This window comes from Cyanistes caeruleus, chromosome 5, assembly GCF_971803275.1.
Source record: "Cyanistes caeruleus chromosome 5, bCyaCae1.hap1.1, whole genome shotgun sequence".
NCBI lineage: Eukaryota > Metazoa > Chordata > Aves > Passeriformes > Paridae > Cyanistes > Cyanistes caeruleus.
The window spans coordinates 51,357,207-51,378,886 of NC_141705.1; the positions used below are offsets into that span (position 1 = coordinate 51,357,207).

At 40.5% G+C, this 21,680-nt stretch overlaps 2 protein-coding genes across 21 annotated transcripts in view; one reads left to right on the forward strand and one right to left on the reverse strand.

The window, feature by feature from the left end:
• The window catches only part of LOC111946112 (melanopsin-like), a 79,820-nt gene extending 70,391 nt beyond the window's left edge, over window positions 1–9,429 (reverse strand). For 2 of the 18 annotated variants that reach the window (XM_086888488.1, XM_086888477.1), the window contains exons 1-2: window positions 8,376–8,441; window positions 7,003–7,132 (exon numbers count right to left, since the gene is read on the reverse strand). The gene's annotated coding sequence lies outside the window, so the exon portion shown is untranslated. Of the gene's footprint in view, window positions 1–7,002; window positions 7,133–7,965; window positions 8,068–8,375; window positions 8,466–8,574 lie in introns of those variants that run through there. The other 16 variants (XM_086888472.1, XM_086888486.1, XM_086888480.1 and 13 more) reach the window with 13 other exon arrangements.
• The window catches only part of HPGDS (hematopoietic prostaglandin D synthase), a 28,921-nt gene continuing 8,178 nt past the window's right edge, over window positions 938–21,680 (forward strand). The window contains exons 1-2 of one of the 3 annotated variants that reach the window (XM_023925824.2): window positions 938–1,126; window positions 13,260–13,400. In XM_023925824.2, coding sequence (XP_023781592.1) covers window positions 13,268–13,400 — 133 coding nt within the window. In that variant the 5' untranslated portion in view covers window positions 938–1,126; window positions 13,260–13,267. Of the gene's footprint in view, window positions 1,127–1,671; window positions 1,691–13,256; window positions 13,401–21,680 lie in introns of those variants that run through there. The other 2 variants (XM_023925822.2, XM_023925825.2) reach the window with 2 other exon arrangements.

Sequence of the window (21,680 nt, forward strand, 5' to 3'; positions counted from 1 at the left end):
GTCCCAATTCAAAGATATTTTGGGGTTCTTTTTGTAAATTTTTTCTTAGCTGTAAAGGCTGCTGGTTTGTGAAAACTCAGCTGTTGACATCAGGGAAAATCACATGAAATTACATGAAAATGAGCTGACCTGCAGCAAATGATTAAGAGTGTGATTTATTACCTCCTCATGCCAGGAGAGAGTGCTTTGGTTAGCACCACTCCCTGCACCTGCAGGAGACACACACACAATAGTTTGTTGATAAAAAGTGAAGAAAGCCTCAGAGCACATTTGTGTGGTACACATCAGACTGCAGCATTAAAAAACTTTGCTCCAGTTCTGCTGCATTTTGGTCCCATGCTCAGACAAGAGCAAAGCAGAGCAACGCCGAGTGGACTTTACTAAGGCCAAAGTACAATGGAAAGGAAAATGAATAAACAAACAGAAAAGCACAATATCCACTACAGATGAGAAGCAGCAACATGACAGCTGTAACTACTAACGTGGTTATTCATGGACAGTTTGCACAAATCCTTTTTCACTGATAGCAAAAAAAAAAAAACACTCACCAAAACCCCAAACCCACCAACTTAAATCACACTTGGTTCTTTATGTAAACAGCTTTGAAGTTGGGAGGTTTTTTGGTGCTGTTGGGTTTTGGAGTGCTTTTGTTGGTTTTATATCTGACTCTCCATTTGCAGCTATTTGAGGCATTGCTTTATAACTGGATCCAGACAGTGCAAGCTTCACATTAGTTAGAAATAATCTACAAAAGACATTACTTGGCTTGTTCAACACATTTTACATTTAGAAAAAACCCCACCCATCATCTGACTCAACTCCTCAGCGCCCGTCTTTATTATTATTTAGATCCAAATACCACTTTATCACTTTAAATTTGCTTTGAACGCAAGCCAAGAAATTCCAGCACTCATCATTGCTCTGTTAGCCCAGAGTCAGCCAACTTGCTTTTTATCAGGCATGATGCATACGCCGTGTGTGAGACGGGGGAGGAGCAGGAGAGCCGCTGATGGGGGGGAGCGGGGTGTATATTAAGAGCCCGTGCTGGAGCGCGGCTGCTTTTGGGGGTCGGCACTCGCAGGGACTGCCGTGCACACAGGAGGGGACCGCCGAGCGCCGCACCGCAGTGAGTTCTCTCTCAGCTCTGCAGCCCGGCTCCTCTCTCTCCCCTCGCTGCTTCTCATTCTACTCTGCCCTCCCTAGGCTACCGCTACAGTGCTCGTGTGGGAGGTGACTCTGTCAAATAGTGCTGCGTGTAGAGCAAGTCCTGAGAGTTTAATTTTTAGAGATTTGTTCGGTTTATTGAGGCTGACTCTCTGAGTGGTGCTGCAGGCAGAGGAGCTCCATACGGTGGCTGCAAGTGTAACTCAAGTACCCCATCTGTGCACCTTCTTTGCTACTACAGGCATCCTTAAACTGTGCCCGCTGCGCATAGGACATCTGTACAATCACATGCACGGCTAAAACCAGACTTCACTCAAAATTATGAATTGCTTTACCAGAGGCAAAAAGGCTGATCGCTGGCCTGCTGTCGAAGCAAGCCCCTGCTCCTCGTCAGTGCCTTGCACAGTTAGTGCTGAGCTACTTGGGTAATCAGGCTACGTGTCAGGGTAGTTGGCAAAGAAAAGAAAACCTCGGAAGTGAAGAAATAGGAGTGAGGAGGCTCTGGGCATTCTTCGAGGAGTTTTCAGTAAGTGAAAACCCATTTCAAGCCAATATTCCATTACATATGAAGGCTGACTAAAATGCCTTCACTTACAGAGCCAAGCTAAATCTAGGCTAATGTCAGAGAAGTTTGATTAATTTTAAGCAGCACCAAGCAATTATTCCAGGTAATTTTTGTGCGCTCTTCTGTTAACTTTTCAAATACCTTTGTTCTAAACCAATGGATTAACATACTCTGGGGTCCTAATTCCCACCATCATTCTATAGAGAAAAAACTTCCTGCATCTGCTTCCACTCACTCAATTTTTGTCCTTATCAAAAGTCGAAGTTTTTTTGTAATTTGTCTTTTACTTCAAAATGATACTCTAAATAGCCATTGAGGACTTTTTTCTTTCATTCTAACTGCTGTCATTTTCCTATATACATAATCCTCCCACACACATTTCCTCTGTTAAAAGCCATCTCTTGTTCCCTGTTCATTTCAGACTATGCAAGCAAACAAACCGTAGCTATAAAATGACTTTCCTGGGCTTCTGTACTCCTTACAACTGTTTGTAAACACTGGTACTTTTATACTCAAAACTTGCAATGTCTGTAAAGAAAAAAAAGACACAGAGGTCTTTTTCAAGTTTACTTTTGTTCAGTCTTTTGTTTTATTTAATCTAAAATAGAATCCACCTCTTCTCCCTAAAAATGCGCACATTGTGTAAATTACTCCCTGCTGCAGACGCACACACGCCCAGGCACACAGTCAAATCTATTTGTATAGAAATCAGACGGAAACTCTCCAAATTTTAAGCTGAAAATATACACAAAGTAATTCTTAAAAGTTCTGGGTCTGTGCACAAGCAAGCATGTTAGCCAGTGCAGCACGCTCCTGTGCCACTGCCCAACGTGCTCTGCTGCTCTGAGGGTTTGCTCATAACATTTCTCATTGCTGTCTGTCCTGCACTGCTTCTCCTGAGCAGCTGGAAGGCAGAAGCAGTTGAAGTTTGTGCTCATTTTCAACACAGCTTGGATCGAAATCTCACCAGAAAGTAATTACACTGCCCAGGAGCCACTGACGTTGCTGGTGTTGGGGGCTAGCAGGGGGCAACAGAAAAGGCTTATTCACACCTGCTGGAGATTTATCATATATGCTGCAAATCTCAAACTGGTGATTTTTTTTTTTACCTTTTTAACAGTTAGTCCAAGAAGCGTGAGGAAAAAGAAAGAAAGGGGAAAAAAATCAGCCAAATCCCGCATAAACATTTCTAAGTGACACCACTTTGAAGAACCTTGTCTAATCTCGAGGCAATCTGCTAAAAATTGCACAAAGCAAGCTACAACAATGAACTGAGAAACACCGAAAAGCTTACTTTTGAATCTCTTTAGAAGTAACTAAAAATAGTTGGGACTTAGTAAAGAATGAGCCTGAAAAGAGAGAAAACAAGGAAGTTCAGTGATACTGAACAGTGATACTGGGCAAAGGTGTACTATGATGTTTATTTGTAGGAGATACAAAGGGGAAAGGCAAACAAAGGTTGAAGCTGTCTCACAGCTTAGTTTAGTTGATGTGTGACAAAAAAGAATGTGTGATGTGTAACTATGTCTCAGCCAAAGGACAATTTTTCTGTGCCTGGCACACAGCAATTGGGACTGCCCTGGAGCCAGATTAGCTGGGGGTTCCATGAGAAACTGGCTGCAAAGCATCTCTCAGAAAGTACCTTCTACTTAAATATAGGAACACACAGATTAGGGTTTCACATACTGAGCAGTTTGTGACTGTAACTCAAGAGTCCTGCACATTCCTCACTTATGGCCAAATCTAGGTGGTCCCCAGGCTTCTGGCTAGGTGTTGCTCAGAACAGTAGGTCCACCTTTGGCACCGCTGGTCCTCTCAAGGAGACTGGCAATGCCTGAAGAGCACTTTAGCAAGGTTCTGGATCTGCTTAGGCTCACTATGGCTAAGAAAATAATTTCAGAATATCTGAAAATATTTGAGATCTGTGCCCCAGCCCATTGTACTGCTGCCTCCAGGGCATGGTGGCCTGTGCCAGGTACTGCAGGGCACAGCAGGACACTAGGAATTTGTGACCAGGACATGTAGTGGGTGGTACTGGAGAACTCTGCAAAGTGAACAAAAACCTTCCTCAGTCAAACCTGTGCCTGCTACAGGGATCATACACAGTGCTTAAAAGCTATCTAATTCTTTCATGCCTATAATTTTGGGGTGTTTTTAGCCAACTATACAGTAGATCCATGGTATGTAACAGGTCAAGAGCAAAGTAGTTTAGACAAGCAGGGGGAAGGATTTGGTTCTTGTACTCCCCCTTGCACATATACACACACTCACAACCCACACAAGGCTGGGATAGAAAAAAAATACCACTTTTTCACATCCAAAGAAAAATGTTAGACAGCCAAAACAGTTGTTATACAAATTATTGTGCTGGACAAGCTTTAGAGGTCAGAAAATGGATGTGATTCATCCTGGCAAAAGCAGCTGGCTTTGGAGAGTCAACTAAACAATACAGAACAACGCTGCTCACAACTGAGGCCTGATCTTTGTAGTAATATTATGAGGTCATGCTGATTCATCTGAAGAATGCAGAGAAAGATGCAAGGCATGAATTTTACAGGAATGACATGGGGCTGGCAAGCGTTAAGATTATTTAGGCTTTTTTTCTACCACAAAATGCTTCTGGGAATTCTTAAAACATCTTATGTGGAAATAAAATACTTGAGTGTTTTTTCCTGAGAAATTATCCTAATCACTCTTTTGCCTGCATCTTTCCTAAGATCTCCTGCAATTTTATTTACCAGTATTTCATGGTCTTGGGTGTGCAATTTATTAATCTAAAAGAAGTTGCACAGAACAGTTTCAAAAGTTATCTGCATAAAACTTGGGACCAAGTAGATGCAAATCCAAAGCTTGAGGATTAGGCAGGAAGCAGTCACCCCAGATGCTCAGGTCCTAAAGGGAAGGGTGTGGCAAGCCATGCAGGCTGAGCTGCTGAGGTGGCTGAGTAAAGCTCATCAATGGTGTCCATCACCATTTCCCTGCCTCCTTAATCCTGCTGACATGTGAGAATTGTGTCATTCACTTCAATTCAAAGAAAAGGGGTGAACTTCAGATAGCTGCCCAGATTATGATCAGTTTGATTGCCGTTGCCGGAGGGAAACCCACTGGACTCTTGGCATTTTCCTTCGACAAGTCTGGACAGTGGACACTCATTCACTGCTCACTCACACTGGACTCCCACTTAAAAAAACCCCAAGCCTTTCATATGTTTCTTATCTTCCTCTTCACTAATACATTGTGGTTACTTTTCTAAAAAAATTAGCAAAAAAAAAATCCAAATGGGGTTTTTTTCCTGTGTTCTTCAAGGATTTTTTTGAGTTCTGATTTTCTACATCAGCAAAACTAGCCTGAAGCTTCCTCAGAGAGATAATTGCTTTAAGGTCTCCTACAGTTCCTTTTTTTTTTTCTTTTAAGCCCACGTATTGACAGATCAGGTTTTGCTCAGACAGTAGAGCTTTACTCATCAGGTAACTTAAAATAACCATTAGTACTACTCAATACTCTCACAGTAAGGCCTTAAAACATCTTCTCATTTTAGGATGCTGATTTCCCCCACAGGTCACAAACAAGCAGCACACCAGGTGCATGCACATGGAAAATCCTTTTAAAAAATACTTTAAATTTATATAATGCTCTAAGTGATCCACATGTCTAACCTTAGAAATCATGCTAAGAAGTATCCATTATATAAGGAATTTGTTATTTCAAAAGTTGATCCTACATAAAAAATTCCATAAACATTTACTTCAGATGATTTGTGTATTAAACAGAAAAGGGTGCACAGATTTTTTCTCTTTTCTCTCCAAGGTCCAGATTGCTATATTAGCAAGAGGTCAAATTCAAATTTTTATTTTTTATAACTGGACCAGAGTGGGAAAAGAGACCATAAATTTTCAGAAAGAGAGCTTATGTCAGATTGAGAGCTGATAGGAAATAGAATTACTTAGTGTTTTTAATTTTATTTTCTGTCAAAACACAGACTGCTATGGAATTCTTCCATTGGAAGACTTGCAGTCTTCCATCAGTCTGCCAAAATTCTCTAATCTTTCTCCCCAAAAGATGGGCAGAAAATTTCTTACTCTCTTTGCTAAAAAAAGAATTAATAAAAACATATTTTGGAAGAAAAAAAACCAACAAACCATCCAATAACCACTCTTCTTAGTTTTCAAAGGCTGAAAATATCTCTTAAATCACTAATATTTTTTCACCCAAGATAAAAAAAATGAAGACATTCCTGTAGCAATCAATTTGATCAGTACGCAGGAGGAGAGCAGCACCACACCTGCAGACAGGGAAATGCTGCTTCTCAGATGGTTTCTGTCTTTTCAGCACTGCTCAAACAGCAAAATGTAAACATTATACCTTTGTCCAAAACAGACTGATATGCTGGTTAAATAAAAAAGGAAGAAATACTGCTCATGGACATTTTTTATCTTTCCTACCATGTACAGTTTATAAAGTTAACAGCTGTGGAAATTTTTCTTTACTTGCCTTCTACAGTAATAATTTGAGTCTTGCCTCTCTGTTTCCTTCCTCTGAAATGTGAAAATTTAAACAAATAAAGGCAGAAAAATTCACTTGGACAGTTAAAACGTAATTTTAAAACTGAGGAGGGAGAAAGATGCTTTAATGCTCAGCTCTCCAGTCACAGGGATAAGGAATTCACATATATGAGAAGGGCAAAACTGAACTTACTATTCCTAATGTTTCTCAGGTGAAATAAAACTAAGACTCCTTCCTGTTTAAAGATTTTTCTTTGTAGCCCATAAATAACATAACTCTCCCCAACCCCTAAGGAACAGAACCAAAAATCCATGCTTCATACTCAGAGGAGTCAGGTCACTCCTGAGATTACAGCCTAAGAAAGATTTCTCGTTTAACGTGCTAAGATTCTTTTGTCTGTATATACAGAGACACAGCCAGCTTATCTCCTTTCCTTTTCTAAATTGGGCATCCTAGCTGACATTAGCACAATTTGGCCCTGTCACTGGGAGTAACTCTGAAATCCCAGTGTTACCATTAATGGAGAACATTCAGCTGACACTAATTTAAGGCTTCAAACTGTGTAAGTGGCAGAAATATGTGAGTAATTATAAGAATTGGGTGAAATTGCAGTGCCCTATCCACCCCTGTCAAAAAAATCAGATTGTTTGGTTTTCATCTGCTTCAGAACTTTTTTGATTTTCAGGTTAACTTTGCAGAAAAATTTCATAAAGGGCAGCAAATGCTTGGGAAAAAAAGAAAGAAAGAAAAATGTCCACAAAGCTTCCCACCTTTGGATAGGAAGAGTGCTTAGAGAGGATACAAATTTCAATTCACAAGTCATAAAGCAAGATTCTTCTTGGCAGAGAGATACCTGTCATCTTACATGAGTGGAAGCTGATTTGTTGTTATACTTTTATCCTGTAAAATAATGAAAATGGAATATATAATCAGCTCCAGCAACTCAAGCACTCTGAATTGTTATAAAAGCTTAATCTTACAATAAAATAAAGAGGTATCCATTGACTGAATCATCACTCCTGAATCATTGTCATGCTCTGGCTGCAGTTTAAGAGAGGACAATGACACCTGGCAGACAAAGACCTCCAGCTTCCCCTTTTGTGGCAGGCCCATGACCAAGGCAGCATTGTGTCAGGCACTCATTGTGGTGCTTTCCATAAGTGACTCCTAATTTAATGAAGGACCCTCATGCTGAATAAATATAAATACAGTGCAATGCATCATCTTTTCAAAGCACACTGTTCAAGTCCGAATTTTCAGAAACACCAAGATGAACTTTACCTCAAACCTACAGTTCTTGCTTCCAGGGGGGAACAGCTGGGCATTTTTATATCACCTAACAATGATAACACCTTAAGGCAAGGAAAGACTTAATTTCTTGCAGCACAAAGTACAGTTAAAGGGGACTTTGCACCACAAGCCCTTTGTCAGACTTTGAATGCATGTGAACACGTAGCTCAGCTTAGCTGGCTTTTCTCCTTCTTCACCGCCAGCCCAGGGAAAGCTCTCTGCTGTCATCTCAAATACTAATAACCTTATACGGGAAAATGTAATTGTATGCTGCCTTTTAAAACATTTTTTCTCAGAATTCATGTCATGCCATTGTCATGTTCCACTGCAAAGGAATAGCAAAGGGATTCTTTTTAACAGATTTCTTGGCATAAATAAAACACAAGCATGGGAAATATTCACATCTGAGGACTGTTCATCAGTAAAGAAAGATGTGGTCCTACCGTAGGTGGATGGAAAAGGGAACAGAGAGGCAGGGCAGACTGCAGGGCTGAGCAAGGGCAGAAGGAGCCAAACCTCTAGACGAGCCTCCAACCCCCTAGAAACTGAGACAGCAGGCCCTGGTTATAGCGCAGCTAACTGTGTTCATGTGCCAAGACTCTTCCCATTGAGCACTGGCTAGTCGGGGAGAATTTTTCCCAGGCAGCAGGAATTCCACTGCCTGCAGCTCAGTGGTGGAAGTTTTCTCTCCCCTGACTGACTGCCAGGCAAAGTCTCCCCACATCCAGAGCTTCCCACTGTTCCTCTGCCCCCCCTGCCGTGTGTGTCCCAGTTGTCTCCCACATATAGCATGTATTAAAGCTCTAGAGTAATTTTCCACCCCGTGTCAGAAAATGGATTTGTAGCATAAAACCTGGACAATGTTTTGGTATACTGCCAGGCGAAATCCCCCAGGGCCAGAGCTTCCCGCCATTTTCTGAGGGCACTGTCTGCTTCAAGGCCCTAAAATGGCGGCAGTCTCTGTGGAGGCATAAATAAAAGTGAATTGGCTCCTCACATGCATCCAGGTTTTGGTGCTTGTCACCAGCTTGAAGAATATTTTCTTGTATTACCTTGAGGGCTGGATTTTCCAGAAGAGAGATGGAGCACTGTTCCACTAGAGAGCCCAGCAGAGTTTTGGTGCTTAATTTTGCTGAGGCTGAGCACGCAGGACCAAACACTGGCTAGCAGAGGCTGCGTGCTCTGGGTACACACGTGAAAAGCAGCCTGAGCAGCGTCCAGTCTGCCGGTGGTTTTTCGCTTCTCTACTACTGCTATCTAAAACTCAGTATTTCAGTTCGCAGAAAATGCTGGTTCCTTCCTGGGCTCTGTTTTTTAACTCTAATCTTGCTTGAAGTTTTCAAATTGATTGCTCAATCCTCCTTCAACTAGAATAAAAGCACCCCAAGTTCATCAGGAAATACAGTATCTCTGTAAAGCCACAAACAGTTTCAAATAATTTGAAGTCTGTCATAAAATTTTTAGACACTTGTAACTCCACCCTGATTTTTTGACTCATGATTATAATGGTGGATGCCAACTTTACACATACTTAAAATTCTCTCAGATTTCCTGTTTGATTTTGTCACTGAGTGGTTCCAAGTTGAATTTAATCATGAGATTCATTAATCTTCTGTTTAAAGGTATGTTAAAGCCAGTTAAGCTGGCTTTCAGAAACTCACAGAGGAAAGCTGGAAAATCAGTTAAGCGGGTCAACAACTTTAAAGTATTAAAGCTAATTTAATAGTAAATTTAAAGCTGTCGAATTCATGGCTTTGAAAGCTGGATGCCATGAAACTGGGACTGAAGTGTCAGGAAAATCCACAAATGCCAGAGGTTTATGTCCAAATAGGAGACAGTGGAGTCCTACAACTTTATTCGAATAAAGGGAGAGATTCCAGTGGGGCACAAGCCCACGAGCTTTTCCCTCTCGAGGTTTCAGAGGGCACAGCCTCCTTTTACCCTAAACTCCCAGCCACACCTTGCCCCCTTCCCTTCCCCACTGGCTGAGGCACTGGGAAGGTACAGCCTTCCCAAACCACCTACTGCATATTCCCCCCTCGAACCTACTATTTCACCCCAAAGTTCAGTAGTTCAGGCTTGTGCAGCCCCTCTTCTGTTTCAGGAGCCAAGCTCTCTGGGCTCTGCAACAAACCTGCTGCCCAGAGTTGGTAGAGACATTAACACTCATTTCAATGACATTAACACCCACAGCTTCATCCATCAAATTGTTTATAGAGACATGAGCTTTCAGAAGTGCTGTCAGCGTAGGACAGGGCAGGTGTACAGGGCTGTCCCAGCCACATATCCATCAGAACAGAAATTGGAAAAACACTGCTTAGATGGCAGGTGTATTGATGGAAGGTAAATCAGCCCCCTCCTACCTTTATACACATCTGGCTTTGCAATGAACTCACCTGAACTGATTTAAATTAAGATTTAAATTAAAGATTTTAGCACTAAGGTGGCTAAATACCTGCAAGTCTGGACGCTGAGGTCCACCCACCTCCACCATCTTTCAGTATTTTTAAGCCACGACTAACCTAAAAAAAGAGAAATTAATTTAAATAGTTTAAAAGATTTTCCTGCTCTCCACCTCCATAAAAGTCCCCAACATCTTCATCCCAAAAACCAGCTCAAAGACACCCAATAGGTCTTTTTCCCCTAGTAATGGCATTTTTCAGTAATTCAGTAATTCTGAATTTAAATAGTTTTAATTTAAATACTTTAAAGAGTTTTAATTTCTTTCCTCATGATCCTCCTTTATAAAACACACTGGGGAAATGAGGGAAAAAAAGGACAAGGGAAAAAAGACCCTAACAGCTTATTTTGTATGTTTGGCAAAAAGCTATTCTGAACACAAGCATTTCTTTAATTTAGAAACTTAGCTGTAATTGTTTAGGAAGCATTACTCCTGACATTTCACAGTAAATATAAATAAAAAATAAAACCTACAAACATTTACAAAAAGCATGCTTACAGTAAACCTATAAAGGCTTTTAAAACGTCAAGTACTTTTGGTAAACTCCTTGTGGAGTTGGTTTTGGTTGTTCTTGTTCATGGATGGAAAAAAAATCATAAGCTTAAAAGTGCATCACCACTACAAATACTTGATTACTCCTTACGGTGTGTTCATTAAAAATCTGTTTATCTTTGCTTTAGACAATTCAAACAATAGCTTCCGCTGCTTCCTTGACAGACCAAAATATTCCACTATCTACCACTACAGGCAGAGAGACTTGCTGATCATCAGCCAAAATTCCCAATTCTTTATATTACTTCACTACTCTTGGCTGTGTACAGCTCTTTGTGTACAGAGTGCTCCCACTCCAAGAATTAGGCTCTTCCAACACACCTATTGGAATATGTTTAGGCCTTAACCATCTCCAGCTGTCTCTCAACGTAGCTGTCTACTCCCTCACGACTGCACCTTAAAAATCTACTATTCATATGCTTTTAAATGCCTTCATTAGTTGCCAGCAACTCTTTGCTAACACAGGGCTAAGTGGGTTAGAGGCAGCTGGGAAACAGGAGCCATGCGTGAGTGTAGCAAGTTCAAACTGCTGTAAATGTTCATGGAAAAAACTCTATGGGCATTCCTAAAGGAGGGAAACAGACACTACATCAGTAAATCAGACTAAATCAATAGCATTTGCTTGCCTCTAAAAAACTGAGAAGTAAGACTCAAGGTTTGTGTTATTTTGCCCCTTGGCTCCTCAATCACTGTCATGAATCTTAGATAACACCTGCTTCTTTAAAATTGCCATTCTTCACTCTCAAATGACCACACCAAATCAGAAACAGGGACAAAAGGAAAGAAAATCCTGTTAATCTAATCTGATTCTCTCTTTTTACCGTAACTCTGTAGACATATAATCCAAGTTCATAGTATATAATACTATATAGTTTTATCATATATGCAGTAGAGCATACCAAGTAATAAATGTGGGTAAAAAATTTGAAATTGGAGTAGCCAAGCTCTGCCACTTGCCTAAAACATACTTGAAAAAGCTTTCTCTCTTTTTATAGAAAGAAGTGGTTGCACCTGTAATCTGTGAGCTGCATTTGCCAAGCAGCAGACAAATGTGTTTTCCAGAAATTAACACATCTAAAAAAACTAATCACATCCTGGTGCAACGCATTTCACTTGGAGCCTCTCTCTTTTATAGTGTGCAAAGGAACACATTTAATAATTGTAATGGAGCCTCTGTCTGGAAGCACTTTTAGATATCTCCATTGGTAACTTTCCAGCTGTGTTCCTGCTTCTCTGCTAGGCCATCTGAAATGAGAAGTCTCCATTCACAATAATTCACTTCTGAGCCTGCTGTGTGCTGTAGGGCAGCAGATGACTTTCCCAATGAATTAAGCAGCCTCTAATGTGCTCATTTGCTCTGTTTTTTTTGTTTCTTTGGGTTTTCTTTTTGCTTTTTGCTACTCTGAAGACAGAAGGCATATGTTATGACTTTAGTGGAACAAGTGGCAAAAGCAGTTTGCTCTTTTCAGTGTGAGTTAAGGGTAAGCTTTTCTGTTTCTGAAGGAAGAGCTTCTCCATCTAAAATGAAAGCTGATGGTGTATCTCCTCCAGCACATGTTTTCAAGGCAAGATGACTAAACAGGGGGTTGTTCTATTGTGAGATTATATGGCAGCACATACTCATTAAAAAAAGGAAAAAAGAGTTCTCTTTCTGTCCTAGTGCAGTTGATCTGTGTTCCAGACTTTCTTACAAACACTCCGAATGTGGTGAGTATAAAAGAGTGGTAAATGCAATGTCTGCTTCAAGGCAAAAATGAGAAAGGGTTTTGCTTTGGGTGAGGAGGCAGACGGTTGTTTTGCTACCCTTTCACCGACACATTCAAGTCTCAGCTGAGCTCTCTTATGAAAGTGCCATGTGTAAATGCTTACCTTTGGTTTAAATCAACCTTATCTGTTCACCTTTCCTGTACCATCCTTGCTATACAATCAAACTCAAATACTTTCTTTTGTTGCCTGTTACCCTGGGAAACAAATAGAGCCTTCCTGTAACGTGACTCCTAATAGAACTGAAGGGGAAAAAAATAAATCACATGAAAACTTAAAAAACTAATTTCAAGTTTTCTTTTGGCTTCTGTAAAAAACCTGAAAATTCAATTACGATTTTCTCAAAACAACACCGTAGCCTGGTTTCCATAGAAAATTTGTCTTCTGAAATAATTCTGGGCAATTACTTATACAACTTGGGTAATAATTGATGCAAAAAATCTCAAGAGTTTGGCAATTCTCATGATTTGGTCTTGGATGAAGGTCTCCATAAGAAGTAGGGCCTGAGCAGGACAGGTCTGAACAAAATTGCTGCTCCAGATAAGAACTATATTCTGGTACAGAATATAATTTTAGATTTGCGCTCTGGAAAAAAAACAAACCAAAAATCACTTTATAAAAAATGGCCTGAGTTTGGAGTCACAAGAGAAAGAAGTTAAATCTAAAAGTTCCTATTACATCTGGAAAAAAATCAAGCCAGCTTTCTAGACACACAAGGAGGAACTGCAGGTTCATCTGTCTTTTTCCACAGGTGTGCTTTTTCTGGGTGTGCTGAGGCTGACAAACGCAGAACAAAAAGGTGTGAGCAACGCAACGATTGCAAAGTGCAACGCACCAGGGCTTGGTGTAATATTTCCTCTGCGTTGTACAAGCACGTCTGTCAAAAAACAAGCACACAGAGTGGTTTTGTAAAAAAGGAGTTAACTTTCTCTGAAGCAGGTCTGTCTCCCCTCCCAGCAGGGCCCAGCATGCCACAGTACAAGCTCACCTACTTCAACCTGCGGGGACGAGCAGAGATCAGCCGCTACCTCTTTGCCTATTCGGGCAAGAAATACGAAGACCACAGGATAGAAGCAGCAGACTGGCCCAAAATCAAGCCAAGTGAGTAGCCCAAGTTCTTATAGCCAAAACTCCTCTAGAAACATCAGCAAAAATGAAAGCAATTGAAGAGGTACCTGTATGTTTTATGAGCAGAAATATGCTTAATTTCTGGCTTTAGTTAAGCTTGTGTGAGTTTTAAGGTGAGACAGCCAAACTGTCACTGCTTATGCTCTCACAGGAGATGGGATCCAAATGTTCAGACAACATGAAGTGCCTTGCCTGCTGTCATCCAGCTGGGCTTTTACTTCTTATCAGTTCAGTACAGTTTTTGTGTAACTAAAGATAACCAAATTAGTGCTAATCTCAGTTTCTCTGGATAATTTGATCTCAAAAAACCACACCTCAGCCTTTACCCTGGGTTTAGAAAGCTAAATTGGAGAGAAGGGTCAGGAAGGACACTCCTTTGCAATGTGAAAGGTGTTCAGAGAGGAAAATTATTGAGAAAAAGTCAATTGATACAGAAAAATGTAAAACCAAAAGGATCAAAAGAGGTACTAGAGAATAGCTCTTCCTAAGAACAAGCCTTACCACCCCTTCCAAAAGTACCCTGCTATTGTACCCCATTCATTTCATGTCTTTTAGTTTAAATAACCTTTTTTCAGCTTTTAAAGGTATTCATTGTTTCTGTTCACTAAATTAACCTTAATTCAGATGAAACAGATCTTGAGTTTGAAGCCTCAGGGTATGAAATCAATGTCTTCATTTCATAGATTAGGGTTGTGTTTGGCTACATGGGCTATGACTTTTCACATCCAGAATGGACAGTAAGGCTTTGGTTTAGGAAAAAGACACACTGATTCACAAGGTGACTTCAATTAATGAAGCAATGTTTCTTGATAAACTTTCACACCATTTAATAAGCCCAGCCAGCAAGCTTCCAAATTTTTCTAGGGTGCAGATTTTGTAGGTTGGTCTTTCCTGTTTGCAGCGACTAGAATGATAAACACTCAAACACAGCTGTAATCCAAGTGGCAACTGAAGACCTCAGTGGTGCTCAAGCCTAGAAAACACTGGCAAAAATCCACAGAAAATAATAAGAAGCAGTGGATCAGGGATTTCAGCTAGGGATGACTGACTTTGGAAACCTTTTCCTTATAAGACCTTAAGCCAGTTGACCACGTGGTATGGCTTATTTCCCTTTCACTGCAGTTCTCAGGAAAGCAGAAACTAAAGGTGAGATTAAGAATTCAGATGACCTGAGATAAGCTCTGCACAGGCTTTTCATTCTTAATTACACACAGCAAAGTATATGTGGAGTTTTCTATACTGCTTAAGTAAGACAAACTAAAAAGATAAAGCATAATTAGTCACTTAAAGGGTGCAGTGGCATTCACATTCTAGGGCAAGATGTTCTAACAGCAGATCTGGTAAAAGCATTGCATCACTCTGTGAATATTGCTGATGATCCCAATGTCTGAGCAGTGCAAGAAACAATGCAGGAAATTTCTTCGGTGTTCTTCAGTGCTCTCTCCACAAACCTCTCATTATTTGTACAGGACTTGTTCACTGCAGTGAATGTGCAGCTGCAGTGACCTTACCACTGGGACAGAGACCCCTAGAAATCCTAAGGTACACACCTTGTAACTCTATCTGCTGCATTTACAAATGCTGGCTGAGTCATTAACCTTTGGACACTCTTGTTTCTCTTTCTGTGCCCTGAAAAGTTTGCTGGCTTACCAAGGTTAATTAACGTTTTTCATTTTCTCTGCATAATGACCTTTCCTAGCAGCCTCTATAACTGAGCCCTAGATGAAATTCCATGACAGATAAGAAGTTTAGTAAAATGTGGGAGCTGCTGCTCTAAGATTTGTGAAGTCATCTGTGCAAAACTTATTCTGGTCTAAGAGTTCTTTGAATTTCAGGCATTCGTAGACACCCAGTCAGTCACTCAGTGGATGGGAACGGGAATGTATCCTGCTAATTGACCAGGAAAACATATACCTACACAGAAATTGTTGGGTGCATGTCTGAAAGTGGCGCATCTTACGGCAGCAGGCTAAACCTTTGCTCTTTAAACCCCCCTGAGCTCTAGCACCAAAGTAATGGTGCCATCTGCCACCACTGACATGCACATTACCGACAACAAGCAATTAAGAGGTTTGCTAATTAAAACAAGAGTAAAGGTTTCTTGAGTGTATAAAAACGTAATGCTGCTTAAGGAAATTGTGTGGACCTGATGACTACCTCCACCTCCTTTGTGAGGTTTTCTCATGGTTACTCACAGTATTTCCAGACACAATGTTCTCCCACAGGCAAATCATTCAGAAAAACACTGAATCAAAGGCAGCAAAAAGGCTTTGGAATAAACAGCCTTAACTGTTCAACAAGACCAATAGCCAGCACACCAATCTGCCCTAGGGCACCTAAACCCTGACTTTGCAGGCTGTGACTCAACACAAGAAATGGTTGTTTCCTGGAGAGGGAGTAGGTACAGACTTTGTACAAACTTTGTGTGCCTTCACACTCTAAGTGTTGCATACAGCATTTACCCTATGGAAAACAAGCCTTGCATTCTCTGCTATCCTGAGTTTTCAAAATGTGCCTCAGCTCCCTCCACAGAGACACAGACTGAAGAGGAAAAAGCACCAGGTAACAAGATTCTTGCCCAAAAAGTTAAACTGCTGCTGTGTTCAAAAGTAAATGTGAAATGAGGAGATCCAAAGGCATTTCACTCTATTGAGAATTCTTCTGCACAACTTTCATTTGTATCTGTATTCAGATCCTTCATGTAAAGGATTTTTTCTTCTCCTATTTTTCCTGAACTGGGTTTACCTTATAAAGAAGAAAAATAAGTAGCAGATTCCAGTCAGACTCATCTTGGTGAAAACCAAAGGGTGGTAAGTATTTAGCAGTGATAAAGGGAATTACAGCTACATTTGATGTAACAGCAGCTAAAGTAATGCAATTTAGTATGCAGCTTATTTTGTAGCCTTCAAAAATCAGTAAAACTGGTCGAATTAATTGAACTAATTACAAAATTATATATTGCTGGAGATTAAGAAATACCAGACAAATTGCTATGCACACTTACATATATCATGTTTGCCTGTACCTGCTTGCCTTTGAAAGACCTGGAAACATTTTTGACCACAGTCTGCAAGTACAATGTGATGCCCTATTTTTAAAAACTTCAAGTATGAGGAAGCAAGATAAACAAAAAAACTACTTAGGGAAGAAGCTTGGACAAGAGAACACTTCATCTTTTCTTGAGCTAATAAGGAACAAATTGAACAATTCAAGTTTGTCTAAGAACACAAGGAGTCAGGTCTCTGAATGAGATCTGAGAGGACGGCTCTGCTTCTGCAGTTTTCTCCAAATTAAAGTAAGGTTTTGCAACAAATACCAAGCCAACCAAATCATCACACAATATAAACCAGAAAATACATTATTCTGAAGAAAAGGCTTAGTTCTGTAAAACAGATGGGAAAACAGAAAATCTGTGCACAAAGATCAGTGTGCAGAAAGCCCATTTAGAAAGCAGACTTGTAGCTGTGGCAAGTTTAATTTTTGACCTGAAGAGTGTGGTGGGGTTTGTTGTTTGTTTTGGCATTTTTCATGTGGCTGCCACCAAGAAGATGCAATCCTAATGCACCTTCAGGAAAAGAAATAAGTCCTCCCTCCTGGAAATACTGTCCCACTTGATTTTGTTTATACCTAATGGTGCTTTTGTTGTGTATGAAAGGATGGCCTATTTGAGCATAAGAACTTCTGTTATTTGGCTTACACACTCTGTAATCAAAATTTCTGTAACTCAATTTTTTTTTTCCCCACTTCTGACACTAATCAGATCATCTCTGGCAAATTTTCCAATTGATGATTTTGGGCAAGGACTGCAGTTTAGAATATAAACACATTGAAAGAAGCCAGTGTATAACTATTAGCAGTGTCCTGCTTTAGCACAGAATTTAAAAAATCCAACAAATATCAAGCAGCAGCTTTCCATAGTGCTTCACTATATGTAATTTAATAATTATTTTAACAAGTAGACAAACTCATTCTTTACACTTCTTCTTGAACACACTCTGATTTGACCATGCCCCCATTTAAAGGGCAATCAATTCAAGATCCACAGTAGGCTCATACAAAGGAGCCCATTATGTGGGATCTGTACTCCCACACAATGGGCTCCTCACAAAAAGCATCATTGCACTGACATAAGTCATGATACAGCAGAAAATGCATTGTAATGGTGAACTAAGTTATCACCACCTGAGATATTAGGCTGGCAGGCAGCAACAGTTTTTGATCATGGCTCCTTCAAGCAATTTGAAGCAATGGCAATGACAGACTTTATCATCATAGCAAAGGATGCTCCTCTCCTGCACTGATGGCCATAAACATCCCATAAAACAGTTTAGGATGTGTAGAACGGTGCTTGAAAGGTCCTTACGAAACCTGACAGACTAATGGCCCTGAAAATACTCTGAAGATAGCAGATAAATATTGAGAAGCATCTGACAGCAGACAAAAATTCCTCAGGGGTGCAGTTGCCCTTCTTCCTGAGTGACTTTCTGCTGTGAAGCTCTACTAAAACGTGTACATAGCTATCTCATAGGGTAAAAAGTAGGGCTTGGCAAGAACTTCCAAAGAGAATATGAGTTGTAATAAAATTGAAGCTGGGATGAGATTAAATCACAGCATCCTCCTCATCATCCCTTTCTAGAAGATTCAGATTCTAGGTACCTCCAGCTCTGGGCCTACCATTTCCCAAGTGCCTTGCTCCTCTGCCACCATTAGAAAATACATATTTCATATATTTCTTATTTGAAGATGCAAAGTATCTATTTGTTTCTCATGATCCATTTTAAATATAAATGGATAGGAAAAGCTGTTATGGTCAGTTTTCAAGGCAAAGGAGAACTTATTTTGACACAGATATTGTAGTAAGAAACAGGTCTGTGACATTTATTTGCCCCCACATTTGACTAATCGTGCTGCCTTAGGATGGAGCCAATGTAAGCTTAATCACCAAACGATTAATTATGCAGCTTTTGAGCAATAATCAAGCACTTAAACACAGGCAACATTGCATCAGAGCCAGAGACAATTACAACACTGGCAGGATGAGTCATGGGCAGGTCAGCTCAGGGAAGATGGGGGAACATATTGGAAGGACAGAACAGAAATGAGAAGAATGATGAAGATTAGTGAAAATAGAAGAAAGAGGTAAGGGAAGGAGAAAGTTAAGAACTGTATCTGGAGAAGAAGCCCAGCACTAGCAGCTGACCAGCCTAGGTGCCAGGCTTGGACAAAACTGTGCTCAGCTCTGTTCTGTTTCCCCTCCATGTCCCAGAGAGAGAGGAACAGTAGCACAGGAGCACGAGCCACTGGGTCATGGCCAGGAGAATGAATGAGGAGCTTGTGTTCAAAAGGAAGGCCTGAACACCAGTGAGAGCCTACAAGCATGGCAGGATGCCAGCAGTCATCACAGCCCTTAGGGGCTTGGTGGGGTGGAAATTAATTAAAGGGATGGTCTTGCTTTTAAGACACATCATCTCCCCTGCTCGGCTTTATAAACATCACAGTTCTTGTCACAAAAGCCAACCAAAATTAAAGTAGTATGAAAATTAATTAATCCAATTCCTAAACACTGCACAGATACTTTAGTGAGGTCTTCCTAAAATGAGGAGACTGCAGATCAGTCTGAGGACTTGTCCTCTGTCAAGGTATTCTTCATGGGGAGTGTAGACTGCATTCCAGCATACGATGCAAAAAGCCAGTGAATAACCAACATAATATGAAAAGCAGAACCTGCTGATAAAAGTTCCATTTAAAGAAGACTACGGATTTAGTTATTCAAAAAGGAGGCCTTTTAAAAACCCTTTTCCTCTTTCAGTCTAAATTTGGAACACAAGCATTCACAGCTTTGTACTTCAGATGAGCGGCAAAGCAAGCAGGAACTAAATGGGAAAGGTCATATTTTGTGCATGCCTGAGAAATGACGCTGTTTGTATGACAGCAGCAATAGATTTTTTCTGCTTTTCCTCCTCAAAACGTATTTGCTCAAGTGGGAGTTGGAAACATGGTAAGACAACATTGTTTTGAAAAACATGGAAAGCGCATCCGTATGGATACACAAGGGTTTAAACTGACGTAAGTACAAAGCAGCCCCCAAAACAACAAGGGTGAGAGAAAAGCCAGCAATGTGACACTCACATCCTTCCAGCCTGCACTACTTTGGCTTAGCTGCTCAGTTGTAATTGCTCCCCTATGGATGGTGTTTCATGCCTTGCCCCCATGACCTTGATTCTACCCAAACATCTCTCTCACACAGCAGCTTTTCACTTGCCCATCTAAAACAGGAGCCTGGCAGGAGCCATCCTACCTGCTCTGCTCATCTTCAGTCAGACAAACCATGCCTTTCACCAAAGCTGAGAAAATTTCAGCAGGTTTAGTGCCATGCTTATACACATGGGGCATTTGGGCATCTTCTCGAACATGTCAATGAGCAGAATTGGACCGAAAGCACCACAGGAGGTCAAAGCAATCCACAGAAGTTCACATTAATGAGTCTAAGGGTAAGACTGCTTAAATGCATGTGTAGACAGGTTTCTGTTGTAGTTTGGAGCCCCTGAGAATATGGCCTAGGTGTGGTTTCTGCAACTGGCAAAGTTTCTAGAGGCCACATTGAGGTTATTTGTCAAACCCCAACCTTACCTCCAGCAATCAAATGTCCATCCAGTGTGAAGGCTCCTCACATCCTCCCAAAGGATGAGCTGTGTGACAAAAATCCACACCCCTCTTCTCCAGCTGGAGAAGGAAGACTCCCAAGTTTCACAGAAAATGCATTCTTCCCCATAACAGCCAAACTCAGATACACAGGAAAATCTTCTGGGAAAATTGTTATGCTAAATTACAAAAGCAAAGAGACACTTTACAGCAGGTTACAAAAAATTTTGGTCGTTACATGAATGTTAGACAGTAACATTTCAAAGGCAAAGATTATTTTTTCTAAAATTTTCCAGCCTGAAAACACAACTTTGTAAGCCATTATACCTTCTCAGATATGGAGGAGATTAAGTGTAAATATCTTCTGCCCCTTGACTACTCTTCGTTATTTTCCTCTGCTGCAAAGCAGCCTGAATATCTGCTGTACATTCTGGTGCTCAGGAGTAGCCTGCCCTGCACCCAAGAAGAACCAACAGATTTTTAAAATTACCTGCACAGTATATGTGTACTTTCATCAAACCTCTTAGAATTGCATTAATTTATAGCTTATTAACTCAATAATCAAAAAAATCAGTGTATAATTAAATACATGCACTCTATCAGCTGGAAAAAAAAACATGTTTACATTAAATCCCAATTTTTTTCCCTGTTTTTGATAAGAAAAAAAATAAATAACATTTTGAATACACAAGAAAGGAAGGGACACCTACCATTTATCATCTGTTATCCTTTAAAGAATCCATGGTTCAGTAATGATAGCAATAGATTTGCTGCCTCCTAACAAACAAACCCCAAGTCTCACTATAAATCAAAGCACAAATCCTTTTAGACATTATGGGATAACAAAATGAAATCTGCTCTCATTTTTTAATTTTATAATTGCATTAAGAATCATGCAATTGTATGTACAAAAAACAAAGCTGTCTTTGTATGTTTTCAGTCACAAACTCAGTTTCTCTTTCAGAAAAGAGTAACCAGGTCTTCAAGGAAGTAGTTTAGCACTGAGGAGGATGACCTTCGTAGACATTACTCATGTTTTCAAGGACTGAATAGCAATTCCCTTGAATTCACAAATGACCAGATTCCTGAGAAATAGAACATGAGAGATGACTACCACTCTGCCACTGAGCTGACTTTGACACCATAATCCATGTTCCTTAAGTGTTCAGAGAGATGCTTCCCTCCTTTAGTTGTAATCAAGGGTTTCTTAAAAAAAAAAATAAAAAAAATCCCATAATAACAAACTGGCTTATTAGCTTTAATTTTTCTTGTGGTGACCCACAAAGTGAAACATCAGTCAAAGCTGGGGTTTATAGACTTCTCCCCTGTACATAAACACAGCAGCAAAAATATCTGTGGGTTTCTAGATGAAGCAATCTCAGCCTCACGGTTTCCCAACCTGAGCAGTGAGTGACAGCGTGTTTTGACAGCTATTGCTACAGACTGGCTTAGTCATACTGACCCTGCCAGAACTGCATCCACCCCAAGGCATTCCTACTGGGGCTTCCAAAAGAGGCTGCTTAACTCCTTCCTGGGGGAGCTGTTACCCCTGCTCTGGCTGCACTTCTGCTGTTTCCTGTCAGCAGGCATTGTTGCATATCTCTGTGTGGT